The 18,928-nt window shown below is 41.8% G+C and overlaps 1 protein-coding gene across 1 annotated transcript in view; it reads right to left on the bottom strand.

The window, feature by feature from the left end:
• Positions 1-18,928, bottom strand: part of CDH13 (cadherin 13) — a 425,229-nt gene that overhangs the window by 134,994 nt on the left and 271,307 nt on the right. The window contains exon 6 of the mRNA XM_034426532.3: positions 18,682-18,826. Within this exon, the coding sequence (XP_034282423.1) occupies positions 18,682-18,826 (145 nt within the window). The remainder of the gene's footprint in view (positions 1-18,681; positions 18,827-18,928) is intronic.

Consider the following 18,928-nt stretch of genomic DNA (forward strand, 5'->3'; position numbering starts at 1 on the left):
TGTCTTGAAAGAGCAGGAGGGGAAAAAAAAAATCAGCATTTGAAAATTGGGACTGGCCTAGACCCAGTGCAGGTTTCTCATGGCTGCTGAATGTAGAACTTCATACAGTATGTATGACCACACTTGCAATACTGCATCCAGATTTGGTTGCCAGGATATCAAAAAGAAGTTGAGATTCTGGAACGAGTGCAGAGAAGAGCAACAGAGGTGATTAGGGGACTGGAGGTTAAAACATATTAAGAACGGTTGCTGGAATTCGGTATATTTAGTTTAATGAAAAGAAGGACCAGGGGTGACATGAGAGCAGTGTTCCAATATCTCAGGGGCTGCCACAAAGAAAGAGGGAGTCCATCTATTGTCAGGGTTCCAAGTAACACCCCCAGTGAAAGAAGACTCCGGGACTTTAGTTTCCTCAAAGTTCCATTTTATTAGAGATGTCATATTGGCACATCTGGGAAAACCCGAATCTGAGAGCTTCCAAGTTTTCCACCCAACAGAAAGTCCAAGTCTCTGCCCAGCACCACAAGTCCATCACATGGTCAAATCCAAGCACCGTCTCAACCGGAGATGCCTCCCAGTTCCAGCCATCCAAGTGCAGGGTGAGATGTCCTTGACTTTCTGAGAAAGGAATGTTATTATGACTATATATCACCCATGCCCTATACAATCCCCCCTCCCAGTTTCCCACAGTAGTAGATATGGCAGGCCTGAAGATCTAACGAAAAAGATGGCTTCCAGGTCTGACACCTATTCTCCAAAGCACATAGGAGGAGGAAGAGGAAAGAGGAGGAGGAGGACTAAATTGGCACTAGCTAAGACTCAATATGATTGCGAAGAAGAAGAAGAAGAAGAAGAAGAAGAAGAAGAAGAAGAAGAAGAAGAAGAGGAAGAGGAAGAGGAAGAGGAGGAGGAGGAGGAGGAAAACGAAAAGGAAGAAGAAGAGCAGGAGGAGGAGGAAAAAGAAGAAGAAGGAGGAAGAGGAGGAAAAAGAAGAGGAAGAAGAAGAAGATCATCATCATCATCTTCATAGATGATATGGAACAAAGCCTTCTAAGAAGCTTGTTTGTGGGTTCTTATCATGTGGACATACCTGAGTTCTCTCAAGGCTAATTGGAGAAGACTAGGAGGGTAATCTCACACACTGAAATACCTTTTCTCAGGACTTAGAAGTTGTTGAGGCTTCACGGCAGTGAAAGCAATGAATAAAATGTCACTCAGTTTTAGTCTTTCAAGATAATTTGGATATTGCTGAACTTTGTCTGTTTACAAATCCCTGAAAGACAGACACACTGAATTCCATTAACGATTTGGCAGGTGCCAGTGTCATTTCAACCGCAGGAAAGAAATGGAAAATAAAAAGGGGGTTGCGCTGGAATTAAGTCCACAAAAACCCATTTAGCATTAAGCGAGTTTTGTGTAGAGATTGCCTTGTGATTGATTTGCCAAGGCTCTACTCGTCGCATACAAGAAGGGAGTAGAGGTGAGCAGGCAGGAAGCTCCATTTCCATGTAGGCAAAATCAAAACTTGCCACTCCAAAGTACAGAAATAAAAGAAAACTCACTTCTGCCTGGTGCCTCTGATCTACTGTTTACAGGCATCAAAGACCCCGGAGGCTGCTAAGACGAATGCAAAATAGGGTGCTTTACCAACACGGAGAAAGTTCCCTGCGTTGAATGCAGATGTATAAGGAATCCTCTTTTAGGACAGTAAAGGGGATACGTTTCATTTCAGGAATAATGAAGACCTTTGTCGATCGAGTCCTTGGTGCTGTCTGAGCTCAGTTCTTTGCTTGCAGACGTTTTATTATCCATCATCAGTGCTAGTGAGAATGGGGTTTGCTCTTTATACACAATGGCATGCCTGCCAGTGTTGGTGGGGGGGTGGGATCACCACTGGTAGGACACAAAAATTTCCAAGCTACTGCGTATCAATAGACAACAAACCTCACACTCACCCACATTGATGCTATTACCTAGTTGGGTAATGAAACGTCCACAAAGTCAAAGAGCAGCAAGGACTCCACTGTTCAACCCTGAGCTGAATTTTTGTGTATGTCAGCAGAAGTGAATGTCAGTTATTTTAGCCAATATTTGGGAGACCAAGAACTAAAATTAAAAGGAAGGAAGGAAGGAAGGAAGGAAGGAAGGAAGGAAGAAAAAGAAAGAAGAAGGAAAGAAGGAAGGAAGGAAGGAAGGAGGGAGGGAGGGAAGTTCTAGGGTTGAATGCATCAATACAGGTAGTCCTCGACTTAAAAGAATTCCTTTAACGACCATCCAAAGTTATAATAGCACTGAAAAAAGGGACTTACGACCATTTTTCACACTTATGACCATTGCAGCATCTTCATGGCCATGTGATCAAAATACAGATTCTTGGCAACTGACTCATTTTTATGATGGTGTCCTGGAGTGATGTGATCCCCATTTGTGACCTTCTCACAAGCAAAGTCCATGGGGAAGCCAGAGTCACTTAAAAACCGTGTCACTAACTTAACCATTGCAGCGATTCCCTCGACAACTGTAACAAGAAAGGCCGTAAAACGTGACAAAAATCCACTTAACCATTGTCTCGCTTAGCAACACAAATTTTAGGCTCATTTGTGGCCGTACGTCAGGGACTGCCTGCAAGGAAGAATGTACTGGCCTTTCATAACACGCCATATCTGCTCCTTCACCAAACGCTTCAGCCAGGGGTGGGCTGCTGGAGGTTTGCAGGGGTTCGGGAGAACCTCTAGCTAAGATTCTGTGCAGTTTGAAGAATCCCCAAATCCCACTCCTAGCTGGTTCCGCCCACCCCACCCCGCCCCTCCCCACCTCTCCCAGGAGCCCGTTTTGTATGCAGGTAAGTGCAGGGTGCGCACGGAGACTCAGGGAGATTGAAAAACGGGCCTACCGGAAGTTCAGGAAGGCCGGAAACAGGCCCATTTTCAGCCTCCAGAGGGTCTCCGGAGCCTGAGGAGGCCATTTTTGCCTTCCCAGAGGCTTGAGGAAAGCCTCCGGAGCCTGGGGAGGGCAAAAAGCCCTCCCGCCGTGGTTCAGGAGGCCAACTAGGTCACACCCACCGTGGCCACGCCCATCCAGCAACCGGGCAGAGACCCCCTTGCTAAAATTTTTGAAGCCCACCCCGGCTTTCAAGCAGCCCTGAACATTTCCACAATCACTTTGGGAAGGTTAAGGTTTCATTCCTTATCAAAAGCCAATCAACTTTCCAGGTTTAGAGACCCAAATGGGGTTTATTTTATTTTTTTCCCCTTTCCTGAGATGCTGTCAGACAATTAGAGAGGGTGGGAACGTCACACCCTGCAGCAACTTCAACAAAATTAACTGGTGACAAAGAAGCCTTTTGGCAAGAGGGATTGTCGTGTTTTTGCCGGTTTTATTTTGTTTTTTCTTTTTAAACTAAAGGGCATTTTGAAATTAATTTGGGTCTCGAGATCTTCATTTCGATCTTAATGAATATATTTACCTTTTCCAAATAGATGGAAGTTCCTTTCTTCAATTTAAATGTGAAATGAACATCCCAACCCTCAGAGGCTCCGAATGGGTCTCTTGCAACGTTATATGGCCAACCAGGACAGGCAACATTTCTCACCCTTATTACAAATAAGTGGCCTTTCCCTCAAAAACAATGAGAATATGATTCAGAGGCAGATTAAATGGCTTAAGCCTTCCGGATAATGGACCATACAATCCTTCGTAATGAATTCACGACTGCTTCTCACAAAGCTTGAAGAGACTACATTTAATATGTCATTAAGAACTTCATTAAGAAGTGCCTGTAATGAACCTGATTTGTTACTCCTTTCCAGTTGCTTTCCAATTATTCTCCATGCAACTTAATTCTCAAAAGAAACTCGGGGTTATTAAGCAGGATGCTTAAAAAAAAATTATATATATATTTTTGGAGGTGAGGTGTGTTGAAAATCCTGCTTAGCTAAAACATCTGAAAAACAAAACAAAACAAAAAAGATAAAATAGTCCCTGGGGATTTTACTTTGTTAGTTGTTGCCGACTGTAGGGGAGGCCGTGTTCATCTCTGTTTCAAGGCCAGTTTCAAGGCCAGCATGTCATGTGGCCAGCATGATGGCATGGAGCACTGTTAACTTTCCACCGAAGGGGTACCTATTTATCTACTCTCAGTTGCATCTTTCAAACTGCTAGGTTGGCAGGAGCTGAGGTGAGGACGGGAGCTCGCTCCATCGCTCAGCGCTCGGGTCTCGAACCTGGGCTGCCGGCTTTCCAGTCAACAAGCTCAGCGTCTTAATCGCTGAACCAACGTGCTGTCCTGAGAAACGAGGCAAGGAAGGAACATTAAAAAAGCCCCAGAGAAGCAGAAGAGACAAGAAATGATGGATGGATAGGAGACGATTGTCAAATTCATTCAGGATTGAGTTTTAACATGGTTAGATCCAGGTGTAGATTTAGGCTAGGATCACTGTGCAGAGTTGACCTAAATTGCTGCATGGAAAAGGAGCCACAAAGACTCCCTGAACTGAATCCACTTAACTGAATTTGTATTCCTGCGTCATTCAGGCAAATACAGAAGGAGTCATAAATACAGTCCTTTCTCCTGCTGAGGGGATGTACAATTGTCTGAGAGGCTGTGAGTTCGATTCTAGGTAGAGGCAGATTTTCTCTCTCTGGGCACAATGAGAATATATCTGCTGAACAAAACTCCACATTGGCAACAGGAAAGGCATCTCCTTTCAGCTGCCCTGACTCCATCCCGCAAGGGATTATGGGGGTCGAGCCCTTTTAGGGGAGGCTTGGTTGATTGGCTTGAAAAAACATCAAGGTCTCGCTTTACAATAGTTCCTTGTTCCTTGTCTTTTTGTCAAGGATATTTGACAAATATCTCTTGCTAACTTTGATAGTAATTCCTCCACCCCTAAATTATTCTGAATATAAAACTTCAAGCCAAAGATTTTGAAGGACACCAGTGAACAGAGACAACAAAGTCCATTTAAGCCAGTATTTGGCCCCTGACATCTGATTAGTTACAGTACATGCGGTGGGCTGGATTAGATCAGCTTTGATTTGATCCAGGAGAGCATTTCTCGTGTTCAATCTTTGGCATCTTTAAATGTGCTCAGTAAAACAGAATTGAAAATAAATTCTCCCAGCTTCAAAGAGCTGCTGAAAACAAGAAAACTAGGTTAGAACAAACAGGGGTCAAATTAAAGCTGGGAGGAGGTTCCCCCCCAGTGCTGTTGTATCTTTGAATGGTCACTAAGTGAACTGTTGTATGTCAAGGACCTCTAGTTGCATTTTGAAGATCAGGTTTAGAAATTATGGGCAGCCCCCTGCTATGCTGGTCCGGTAAAGGTTGGTAAGTAATTTTTCAACTAATAAAGAAGAATATTTGTAGTTCAGGGTTGAAAGGAGATGCAACTGAGAGTAGATAAATTCCTTGGTGCTCTCTGAGCTTGGTCGTTTTCTTGCAGATGTTTCATGACCCATCTAGGTAACATCATCAGTGCTAGAAGGGAGTGGGGTTTGGGAGGAAGAGGAGGAGGAGGAGGAAGACTGTGGAGTCCATGGTTCTCTCTGAGCTTTGTGGGTTTCTTGCAGACGTTTCGTGACCCATCTAGGTAACATCATCAGTGCTAGAAGGGAGTGGGGTTTGGGAGGAGAAGGAGGAGGAGGAGGAGGAAGAGGAGGAGGAGGAGGAGGAGGAGGAGGAGGAAGACTGTGGAGTCCATGGTGCTCTCTGAGCTTGGTGGTTTTCTTGCTGACGTTTCGTGACCCAAACATCATCCATGTTCATAATGTTATACTCCATTACTCCACCTTTCCGAAATCAATCACGTCTGTTGTTCCAAATTTTGCAGCCCCTTCCTTATTATTCCTGTAGGATTCCATCATCATTAATATTATTACTTGTTCTCTTCCTCTTCCATTTTTAAACTGGAGGAAACATTAATAAGATGTTCTGATGTAAACTTTGAAAGGAATTAACACAGTAAACAATAAAAAAGTATTTATTTTCCAATGGGGAAAAAAAAAACTAAATAAGGGCAAAAGCATTGCTCTGCGTAGCAGGTTTTAACACCGATAGGTTTGCAAACAAAAGTGCAAACCTCTGCAAATCCACAGGGGATTATAACAGAAAAGGAGGCTGTGGAGAATCAAAAAGTCAGAAAAACAGATAAATGAGAGCACCAAACATTCAATTAAGCAGGAGTTAAAAGCAGCCTTTAGAGTTTTGTTGATCAAAAATAGATCAAGGCTTGGTGCATTTGTTTCAGTTCAAAAGCAGCGAGACTGAGGTGTGACTTAAGAACCAAGACCTGAACTTCCCACAGTCAACAGGCCAGGTTTCAACAGCAAGGTAGTTTTTGGGAGGTGGTGGGGTGGATTATGCTAAGAATAGTTTGCTATAGGTTTATAATGCCCCAATGAGTCCCTAGTAAGATTGAGTGAGCCAATTTTGAAAGACACAACCAACAGACAATGACACTGGCATCCTTTTCTTATTTGTGAGGGAGGGAGGGAGGGAGGGAAAGAGGGATAGGAGAATAGAGAGAAAGGAAGGAAGGAAGGAAAGAAGGGAAGGGGGAGGGAGGGATAGGAAAATAGAGAAAAAACAAAGGAAGAGACAGGAGAATAGAGAGAAAAGGAAGGAAAGAAGAAAGGAAGAAAGAGGCAGGAGAATAGAGAGAAAAGGAAGGAAGGAAGGAAGAGAGAAGGAGAATAGAGAGAAAAGGAAGGGAGGGAGGGATAGGAGAATAGAGAGAAAGGAAAAAAGGAAGGAAGGGAAGGAGGGAGGGATGGGAGAATAGAGAGAAAAGGAAGGAAGGAAGGAAGAGACAGGAGAATAGAAAGAAAAGGGAGGGAGGAAGGGAGGGAGGGATAGGAGAATAGAGAGAAAGGAAAGAAGGAAAGAAGGAAGGAAGAAAGAGAAAGAAAGAAAGAAAGAAAGAAAGAAAGAAAGAAAGAAAGAAAGAAAGAAAGGGTGGAGCCATACCACCAACACTGGCTGCACTAAGCAGTCCCACATTGTAAACTACTTTTCTCTATCATTCTCTCAAGACAGACTCTATGTAAGGCTAATTAATGGGTATTCAAAGGAAAAGAGTTTCACCTCACTGGACTCTTTTATTTAAGTTTAATGCTCAGGGAAGCCACTGAAGAAACACATTAGCTGGCATTTATCTTCCAATTATCAGACTGCTGAGAAATTATTGGTTAAAATGTAAGGCCAGGTGTGACATATAGTTTGTGCTTGTGGCCAAAACTTGAAATTGGATTTCTGGGTTGAAAAAAATGTTGATTAGGAAAGTTGAAAGTTGAAATCACACAATTGCAGTGCGATTTTTTTGTGTTTTAATTTGCATACAAATACTTGAATCTCATCTGTCGATTGATCACAATACAGACTTCATCTTGGCCTGTTTACAGCTTCTTGAAGGAGTCCACAGGCTGCTTCAGGAAGACATGATGGTGGCCTTGGCTATTCTTTGGACGGATCTGCCAGAATCGAGATTCTTAAATTGGCAGAAAGAAGCTGCCAATTAAACTTTGTAAAATAAATTTAACCACTCAAAACCCTGTTAAACAGACACATTTTCCTTACGAATCCAAATTCCTTTTGCGGAAGAGATCATTGATGACATACCATTCCTAATAGGATGCACAAGGCATCCTACAATACAAGATTAACAGAATAAACAGAATAACAGAGTTGGAAGGGACTTTGGAGGTCTTCTAGTCTAACACCCTGCTTAGGGAGGAAACCCTACACTACTTCAGACAAATGGTTGTCCAGTCTCTTCTTAAAAACTTCCAGTGTTGGAGCATTCACAACTTCTGGAGGCAGGTTGTTCCACTGGTTAATTGTTCTCACTGTCAGGAATTTTCTCCTTAGTTCTAGGTAAACTTATACATTGTGCCCTAATTGTGCCAAACAACAGCTTATTTTTCATGTTTCTTTCCCATATTCTGCTCTTTGTTTAATAATCATATTTAAACTTCCCATTACCTGAAGTTAGAAAGGAACAGAATAAATAAGAAAGACCTCCAAATCTCTCTATATACAGTATATGCCAAAAGGGAACAAAATATTCAAATACTATTTGACAGGACATAACTTCTCATTTGTATGGGACCTGAGCATAGCTGGGCCACCTCCCATTTGGCTTATAGGAACCATCATTTTTCATACAGGCTTCTGTTATTACATCAAGAAGCAAATGCATAACCTGTGACTTTGTTAATATCTCCAGCAATGCTGCACAGAAATGTTCATAGAGGTAATAATATAACACCCTGATTCTTAATACATGAGCGTGTATGTAAATTTGAAAAGAGGATAATCATCTCTGCAACTTAGATATGTAAACACCCCACAGAAATACATGCTAGCTTTTAACCCCTGACTGAATTCTATGAACTTAAGAATTCCAGGTTCCCAGGAGCTGAGGATGAGAAATGGTCTGAAGAAGTCTTGAAGTCCAATGACCCACAGGGAAGGAGATCTTCAGGTTGATCTTCTACACCTTCCCCATGGAGACATAGTCCTAATCTCATGTACAGAATGAATCCCTTATGGCTATGTTCATAATGACTTCAGAACTAAAGTCAACATCCTTTTGGAATAGAGGTGCTACAGAATGAGATCTTCTTAAGGCAGGGATGTGGAACCTTGGGCAGACCTGTGGACTTCAACTCCCAGAATTCCCCAGCCAACCAAGCTGGCTGGAGAATTCCAGGAATTGAATTCTGGGAATTGAATTAATGCACACCCCTGTCTTAAGGCCTCAACCTTAACTCAACTCAACTTAACTCAAACTCAACTGTAGTCATTTCCTAGAAGAACTGGCATGCAAATCTCCAACCTTGCTTTGCTCTCTCCAAGGTCCTGAACGCTCCTTGACTTGTCAAAATCCGGATTATCTTTAACAAACAGTTACTGCTTTTAAATTTGAGAACTGAACGCCTGTCCCACAATTAAACTAGCACATAAAGATACTTTCCTACACATAATGTAAGATATTCAAATAAAAGCTTAGTCCGTAGCAGTAAGTCACTTTAATACTAATCCTTTGACACCCTCAGTGACAAGATCCCGGGCTGTCTCATGGCTGAGCCACTTTATGGGCAGTCTCACCCATTGTTTGGGAGGTAAGTTAGTTTTCCTCAGCCCCTCCCTTCTCTTTTCAAGATTCCTGAATATTCAAGCTTTTCTTTATGCTATAATGACACTGGAAATAAACCCCGATCAGCAGTTTTAGCCTGTATGCTAATTTCGAAAAGTCCCAGGGCAGCAAAACAGCATCAAACACTGGTTTTTTTCCCCCTCCTTTCCTTTTACTCCAGTAAAGACAATGCCCAACAGAGTTTTGTTGTAACTAAGCACTACCTGGTCAACTTACTATGGCACTAGCAACCATTTTCCAGATCGTCTCAAAAGCCAAAACTTGCAAAGTACGTTTACTAATTTTTCAAAGGATGGTAAATCAGTAAACACAAAAATCAAAGAGATTGTCTCTTGTCAAATTCACCCCTTTTAGAATATTTCTCGTGGCTTCTGCAGTGAAGACAACTGGTTAAAATACAAGATTTCCATTCTTCCTTTGCTCACAGGTAAGTGATTAATTGAGATGACACGGCAAATGATGGTTTAAGGTTAAGGAGCAGGCTTTCCGTTAGCTTAGGTTTTGACTGAGCCTCTAGGGTCTTTGAAGCCACGTGTGGTGTCCAATTTGGGTTACATTTCCTTTGCATGACAAACCAAGATTGGGATTGTGTGCGAGAACACAACTTTAATATAGAGGAGAATGCTTGCAGCTCAGGGTTGAATTGTGGGGTCCTTGGTGCTCTCGTAAGCTTGGTTGTTTTCTTGCAGAGGTTTCATGATTCAGCTAGTTAACGTCATCAATGTTAGAAGGGAGTGGGGCTTGTGCAGAGGATGAGGAGGGAGGATGGGGGGTCCTTGGTGCTCTCTGAGCTTGATTATTTTGTTGCAGAGGTTTCATAACCCAGCTAGTTAACGTCATCAATGCTGGAGGGGAAAGTGCTTTTCTTTCTGTTTATATACAATGGCCTGCCCTGTCAATGTTGGTGGGAGTGTTCTTGATGGTCTCTTGATTCGGCCATTATTTATTGTTGGATTGTCTTACTTGGTAATTGGTAGAGAGTAAACCCCATTCCCTTCTAGCACTGATGACGTTACCTAGTCAGTTCATGAAACGTTTGCAAGAAAACAACCAAGCTGAGAGAGCACCCAGGACCCCACAAACCTTGAAGGTGGACTTGGTTTCATCAAGATCGTATTACAACCTTCCCTCCCATAATCCAGACAAGGCAACAAAAGACAGGTATCCTTGGAATATGCCAAAATGGGGGGGGGAAGGACTGTCCACCCCTCATGAAAAAACCCTTCAGCTTGAAGCCGTCCTGAGGTTTCCGAATAGCTGTGGGGATTCATTCATGGATGTTGCGTATGCTGTACGTAAAAACCAGGAGGTTGTAGAGTCTAAAAAAGAGAAAGAGCTGCTATAGATCCGGACTTGAAGACAATTAAATTTGAGAGCTTTGATAGACATCTGATATTGCACTCAGCTTTGCTGTTGTCGAAATCAATGCAACATAATTACAGCAGTTACGGTTTAATTGTGAGTACAGGATCACAAGAAGCTTTCATGAAACCGAAGAGGAGGGAGGGAAGACAGAGAAGCAGGACATAAAAAGTGTATTTTTTCACGGAAGGGGGATAGTGCAAGGTTAGCGCCTGTGTTCCATCATTTTATTTGTGAATCTTTTCTCCCCGGATAAAGGCCGGAGAAACGGGGAGGAAACCGTGCAATTAAAACCTGTGAAATATTGGCATGGTCTTCATGCTTCTTCTTCTTCTTTTTTTTAACAGGGAGAGAAAAAAGACAAATCAAGGCAGCCAAATTGGAAGCAGAAACAGCTCTGGATGGAAGTCAGAGGGTAAATGCTGGGAAATCAGCACATTGACAGCTCTGCTGTCCAACCATTCATCCCGGCTGTTGCAAGATTAGTAGCTGATCAACTACTAATAACTGGGAGGACAACATATAATTTCCCAGCTACTTGAAAAGCGCAAACAAGAAAGAAAAAATATTTCCTCTGGAAGGAAAGAAGAAATGGGTGGAGTTTTTAGCTTCCACTGGGCCCCAAATGCACAGACACAGACACAGACACAGACACAGACACAGACACACACACACACACACACACACACACACACACACCAATACGGGTAGTCCTCGACTTACAACATTTCATTTAGTGACCGTTCAAAGTTACAATGACACTGAAACAAAGTGATTTATGACCATTTTTCATGGTCACGTGATCAAAATTCGAAGGCTTGGCAACCAACTTGTATTTATGACAGTCTCGGGGTTATATGATCCCCTTTTGCAAACTTCTGACAAGCAAAATCTATGGGGAAAGCCAGATTTGCTTAGCAACCAGGTTACTGGCCTAACAAGCGCAGTGATTCACTTACCAAACAACGGCAAGGAAGGTCCTAAAATGGGACAAAATTCATTTAACAACTGTCTTGCTTAGCAATTGAAATTTTGGCCTCCTTTGTCGTTGTAAATAGATCTATTTGGATTTTTTCAGGCCCATCTTAATAAGCCTGCTCTTCCTTTATGCTTATGTAATACTGTGCAGTTCGCTGTGCCTTTACCGTAACTGTTGAAAATTAAAACTGAACGTATCCAAAGGAATTAGGACTGCACCAATCTATTTCTGAATTGGGTTCATTTCTCCAAGTCCACTGCATTCCGTTTCTGCACTGGCTTGCATTTTTTTTGAAATGCAAAAGACATTTTTTCCCCCAGAGGCTATCCATATTTGTATGCATTTCATTATAAACTAAGCAGTTGATATGTATGCTGGCCTAAAATGCTCTTTATAAATATTAAACCCCCCCATTTTTTAAAAAAATAAAAATAAAATAATAATAACCAAGAATGGTATATAGAAAAAAAAAATAGAAAAGTGAAACACTAAATGACAATTGTGCTGTAGCCAATGCATTAAGCAGGAAGGAAGGAATCAAAGCCCTATATTTAATAAAGTAGACCAAGTAAGATCTGGAAGGGGTTTTGGGCCAAACTGAGGGAAATGCAAAAAAGAAACTTTATGTTGAAGTAGGAAAAAAAATGCATTCATTTTTCATGCCTTCTCCCAGTAAAGTTCCCCAAGGCGCTATTGTTATTTATGAATTTCTGAAGCAGGTCACTTCTGTTTTTGAAGGTCCAGCTTAAATATGAATCCATTGAATGCAGCTAGCTAGCTAGCAATATACCCATAGGGTTTGATGCCCATCCTTTCTCTGGAAACTCATTATATATTTTCTACATGCCAATCAAACTATAAGATGCACCAGTAAATATATATATTCTGGGTCCATGCTTTAAATTTTCAAAGCCCACCTAACTGCCAAGAGATAGGTTGATATTTGCCTGGCAACACCCCCCCCCCCCACAAAAAACAGTAAATCCTGTTTGCTAAAGCTTCTTGATTACATTTTAAAACTTTCTTCAAGTAAAGTTGTATTGATTTGCTACATCAAGAAGCAATCTACTATCTATTGCACCAAAATCTCCCAGAAGCAACTATACACACTGCAAATTTTTGCAGTATTAGGTTTCCAAATTCTGTTGAACAAGCATTTCTTTTAATGCAGACTTTTATTAAAATAAATGCTCTTTAAAAATCTGTCTCCTACGCACGTGCAATTTTTGGGGGTGGGGTGGGGAGATTGCCTTGTAATACAGGCACTTGACTAATCGATTTAAGCTGTTTTAGCCTTTAGACTTGATCCTTTGGGAGGCTAAAAGTTGGCATCAGATAGCACTCCAAAAATGATGAATATATAAAACTGGAGTTCATGAAAAACATATTATTATACATATAGATGGATTCCAAAGCTTCTCCTTCAGAAAATCGGATGCTACTACATATTCTTTATATATGTATGTATATACATATACATTTCCTCAGCTAACTTGAAGCCAGCCCTGTCCTTTAAAAGCCACATGAGAAGATCCTCCAGAAACTACGATAAAACTCCCTTCTGGAACGGCATGGCATAAATAACCATCTCCCTGCAAACCGGTACAGAATTATTCTTGCTTGTTGAAGCCGAGCAATCTTTACTACCCAGTGGGGATCTTCCAAGCTTCCTTAAAAATTCATTTGTACTTTAATTAAGAAACATGCTTCCTTCCCCTCCCTTAATTAACACACCAACAGTCTAATAAAAATAGATTCCCCAAACATCATTGTTTTGGTTGTTTCTAGGCTGAGGAAATAGGCTGAATAGGAAACACCACTCGGCAAACGAAAAGCCGCAATATTGCTTCCGCTTTGATTGTCGTGATTTTTAATTTAACAGAATAGAAGGTTGGAAGGGACCTTGAAGGTCTTCTAGTCCAACCCAGGAAGCCCTATTTCATTTCAGACAAATAGTTGTCCAATCTCTTCTTAAAAACATCCCTGTTGGTGCACTCACAACTTCTGGAGGCAAGCCTAATTCATTGTTCTCACTGTCAATAGAATAGAATAGAATAGAATAGAATAGAATAGAATAGAATAGAATAGAATAGAATAGAATAGAATAGAATAGTTGGAAGGGACTTTGGACTTCTAGTCCAACCCCCTGCTTAGGCAGGAAACCCTACACCACTTCAGACAAATGGTTATCCAATCTCTTCTTAAAAACTTCCAGTGTTGGGGCATTAACAACTTTTGGAGGCAAGTGGTTCCACTGATTCATTGTTCTCACTCTCAGAAAATTTCTCCTTAGTTCTAGGTTGCTTCTCTCCTTGATTAGTTTCCACCCATTGCTTCTTGTCCTGCCCTCAGGGGCTTTGGAGAATAGCTTGACTCCCTCTTCTTTGGGGCAGCCCCTCAGATACTGTATTGGAAGACTGCTATCATGTCACCCCATGTCCTTCTTTTCATTAAACCAGATATACCCAATTTCAGCAATCATTCTTTCATTTAGGCCTCAATTTAAGCATTAATTTCATTTAAGCCTTGTGTTAATTTTTTTTTTTAAGCACACAGAGGGAGGTATGCTTTTCAGAAGGAAGAGGAGGGTGAAGCAAACACCCATTTCTGCCCATCACTTGCTTAGTTTTAAAACTTTTCCTCCACTGTTTTCCTAAACTGAACCAGTTGGATATAATGATGACATCCCAATCAAGGTTAGATCTTCCATCAGCTAGTCCAAACTATGGCTGATGCTACAGCTCTCCCTGCTTCAAAGAATTCTGTTTTTTTTTTTTAATGGACATTTCAAGTCAGCCTGCTTCAGAGTGAAACACTGGAATTAGTGCCAACTCAAATACCAAACTCCAAAGTATTCCCAGCTGAGATTTAATTTGGATTATTTCCTTTGCACGCCGTATCAAAACCAGCCCTTGATTTTATGTAAACATTTTGCAACAACGTCTTATTTGCTGTCTTTACGAAGAGACATCAAAAGAGCTTCCACTGATTTAATTCTCGCTAAAGTATACTGCACACAAACAAAATTGTTTTTGATGTTGCCCTGAATGTATTTATTCATAATTTTAATTTAAGATCATTAGAACTAGCAATAGTCTAATTGCACGCCTGTAATTTACTTGTAACTATCATTACAAGGTTTTTCTCTCTGATCAAGGAAGGTAGTGCTTATTTTCAGGAAACTCTACAGGCAGAATATTATAAATACCATTACCTTGAATGTTTAGACTGCAATGTTTAGAAATAAGACGCATTTTGAGAAATTGCACCAAAGGTAAAATTAACAAGTCTGGAGTGGCTCCTTAACCCAAATATAGAATGAGGATTGGAGATTTTCTGGATACTAAATGTATTCGAATTTGTAATATTTCAAAAAATTAGGGGTGAACCAGCATGTCAAATCTAACTTCGTTCACTTCTAGCTACTCCCCAACTTAAATGCATTTTGTCCGCCATCTGAATTTCTTGCCTAATGTGTTTAAAAATGTCTGCATGAACATAGGAGAGGCTTCTATGGGGTAAGACTGAAGGAGAGAAGGGCAGAGGAGAGGATAATACATATATATTAAGGGGTTGTGACTCTCCTTTGAGGATGGTTAAAGCGATGTTGCAATTTTCTGGTTTTGGGGAAATAAAAAGACAGCAAAGCATATAAAGCTAAGAGCAGGTGTTTTGGGGCTGGGAGAAGTTTTTAAATTCAGGGCACTTAAAAATCAAAATTCCATCCCTTTCTCTATCGTTTCACGAGGCGGGATTGCAGAAACATGACAAATTACAAAATAATACTTGCAGGCATTTTTGATAGAGGGGCCATCTAGGTCGAGGAAAAAGGAAATTTTATGAGATTTATTTCTTCAACCTTCCCTGTGTGATTGAGCTGCTCAAGGTGGAATAAAAGCATTGCGCGGAATGGAGTCGGGTGGAAACCCAAGATTGTAACTGTCTTCTGTCTATGCCAGCCCAAAATTGGTTTACAGGTAGTCCTCGACTTAGAACCATTCTTTTAGCCATCCTTCAAAGTTACAATGGCACTGAAAAAATGGATTTATGAGCATTTTTCACACTTGCGACCACTGCAGCATCCCCATGATGACAATTCAAGATGCTTGGAAACTGGTTCATACTTATGGCCATTGTTGTGTCCCAGGGGTCACGTGATTCCCTTTTGCGACCTTCTGACTAGCAAAGCCAATGAGGAAGCCAGATTCACTTAACTTTAATAGTTGCCATGATTCACTTAACAATGATGGCAAGAAAGGTCGTAGAACAGGGCAGAACTCACTTCACCAAATGTCTCACTTAGCAAGAGAAATTTTGGGCTCCATTGCTGTCATAAGTCGAGAATTCCTCGCATCAGATTTGACCAACAGGAATCTACTTGCCCAACTCTAAAGGTAAAAGGCAAAGGTTCCCATTGCATATACGTGCTAGTTGTTCCTGACTCTAGGGGGCGGTGCTCATCTCCGTTTCAAAGCCAGAAGAGCCAGTGCTGTCCGAAGACGTCTCCGTGGTTATGTGGCCAGCATGACTCAACACCAAAGGCGCACGGAACGCTGTTACCTTCCCACCAAATGTGGTCCCTATTTTTCTACTTGCATTTTTTACGTGCTTTCAAACTGCTAGGTTGGCAGAAGCTGGGACAAGTCACGGGAGCTCACCCCGTTACGCGGCACTAGGGATTCGAACCGCTGAACTGCAGACCTTTCGATCGACAAGCTTAGCATCTTACTCACTGAGCCACCCAACTCTAGCAAATCTTTAATCCAGCAGTGAATTATGATCCTTTGACCCCCTATGCACTATGTAGATACCCTACGGAAAGATTAGGAAAGGATCGATGTTTGCTGTGTTGGAGAAATAATAGATATGTATTCAAGGATACATTTATGTATGTACTTAGCAGCGAAGGCACAAAGCGATCGGCTGGTGTTTTCTGGTTGCTGCAGGAACACCGCGCGGGGAGAGGGATGGGGAGGGGAAAAAAAACTGTCTATTTTATCTGCCGGCTACAGAAAGCTCTTAAGAAAACCTCCCATGGTTTCCTACAGGTTGTTAGAATCACAGGTCATAGACAAGAAGGGATCCTGCCGGGCTCAGCAAATTGAATGCAATTTTAGTCATTTGAAAGCTTAAGTGGCCCTACGCACCGGTGACGATCACGAGGTAGATGGAATTGGACATGCAGAAAAGGAAGAAAAAGACTTAAAACGGGGGAGAATGGGGGGAGGGAGAACCAAAATCCAGCTTAAATAGGCATGCATATATATGTACACCCCAAACTGTAAAAAAAAAAAAAGAAGAAGTATAAATTGGCTGATATACATCAATTGAATGCAGGAATAGGAAAAAGTCCATTTTAGTGGCCTTTCTGTTTGACCCTTCCTTCCTTCCTTCCTTCCTTCCTTCCTTCCTTCCTTCCTTCCTTCCTCCCTCCCTCCCTCCCTCCCTCCCTCCTTCCTCCCTTCCTCCCTCCCTCCCCCTCTTTCCTTCCTTCCTTCCTCCCTCCCTCCTTCCCCTCCTTCGTTCCTCCCTTCCTTCATTCCTCCCTTCCTCCATTCCTCCCTCCCTCCTTCCCCCTCCCTCCTTCCCCCTCCTTCCTTCCTCCCTTCCTCCCTCCCTCCCCCTCCTTCCTCCCTTCCTCCCTTCCTCCCTCCCTCTCTTTCCTTTCGTCCTTCCTCCCTCCCTCCCTCCGTCCCTTCCTCTCTGACTTTGGGCCAGAGAAATACTCCCTAAAGTCACCCAACCAACTTTCATGCCTGAGGCAGGACTAGAACTCAATGACTCCTGGTGATTGGCTCAAAGACACCCAGCCAACTTTCATGCCTAAAGCGGGATTAGAATTCACTATCTGCTGAGGATTGACCCAAAGTCACCCAACTCACTTTAATACCTGAGGTGGGACTAGAACTCACTGTCTCCTGGTGACTGGGTGGATGGGTAGATGAATGGTTTAGGTTTCAGCCATTTCTAATTTTACTTAAGGGAAAGGTTTGATCTTACTTCCGTGTTTGCAGCTCCTTCCCTAATTAAGAAAAACAAATACCTGATTGCAAAAGGAGAAAGATCCATTTCGGAAGAGAAGGAAAGCCTCAGAACATCTGTCCTGCTAAAATTTATTCCCTTGAAGAGTTCCACTTGCTATGGGGAAAAATAGGGGGATTTTAATCTATAGGATGCTCAGTTGTTTCGCATGATCTACCGATATTACTTTCTGAGTTTGTGATTTATTGCAGTCTGCAGAAACCCAGAAAGGAGCTGTCACAAGTGGTGCCACTTTGCCCTGCAACTACACCTTTCCCAAGTTATCTTCCCAAATGTTTCTGATGACACGCCTGCTCCTGTACCGTCAACCCAATTTTTGGTATTCACCAGAAAGAAAAGATAAAACATTGTTAATTCTTGCTCATTTCTTTACTTATGGACTCCAAAAGGCAAGGGGAAAAAAAAAGACAACAATAGAAGGAGAAACAGCAGGGACGGGAAGCTCTAACATTAAAACCAGAACTCCTGCAGATAAAACACGACACAGCAAAGGAAATAAAGGAGCTATCTTACAAAAAATCGAAAGTGTTGTTGCAGACTAATGAGATCATTATTACGGAAGGTTGTTATTGTTAAAACGTATCAAGACAGTTCAAACTCAAATTCTTAATGGGATGTTCCAATCTCAAAATAAAGCTTCAAGGGTTAAAATTTGAGACCAACCACCAACAGTATTGTCTCTTCTGATAGGACCCAACTCCACAAAATGTTTCTAGTGGGTTTTTTTTCTTTGCCAGCTTGAAATAAAACACATTCCCCATTGTGAACACAACTCTAAAATCCATTAGACGATTCATATGTTGTGGGGTCTGTTTCAGAGATATTTCCTTACCTGAACAGAAAAACAGGTGGGCAAAAAAATAATGGGAGGAGAGGAAATTTCTGACTTCCTGCCAGCATCCCCATTGACTTTCCTTGTGGGAATCTGGCAGGGAGCATTAGAAATCCTCTTCCCTTCCCATCTTCAAATCACCAAGTCAAACTGATTTTTCCCATCCAACTGAATTGCAGGATTTCAACTGAATTTACTCATTGAATGTCAAATTCAATTCAGATCTTGTCCAACACTGCTCTCCATCACAGTCAACCAAATCATCACAGCCTACAAAATGAGATTCCAGAAGTATCTGGATTACTCACCTGTTGGAGACCCTTCCATGACATGTCCAATGTATGGTCCTTCCCGGAAGATGGGCCTGTTGTCATTCTGATCAATGATGACTATATCAAAAGGGACTGGACCTTCTATGGTCTTCCCAGAGATGTCAGTGATCTCCACCTGCAGCTGTATAAATAGAGAAAACATAAAAGAAATCTGAGCCACGTTGTTATCCCATCAAGGAGAAGAAAAGGAGAGTTGACATCAGCTGTCAGGCCTGCCCCAGCT

The sequence above is a fragment of the Pantherophis guttatus genome, chromosome 11 (genome assembly GCF_059756535.1).
Source record: "Pantherophis guttatus breed Tessera chromosome 11, ASM5975653v1, whole genome shotgun sequence".
In the NCBI taxonomy this organism is placed as follows: Eukaryota; Metazoa; Chordata; class Lepidosauria; order Squamata; family Colubridae; genus Pantherophis; species Pantherophis guttatus.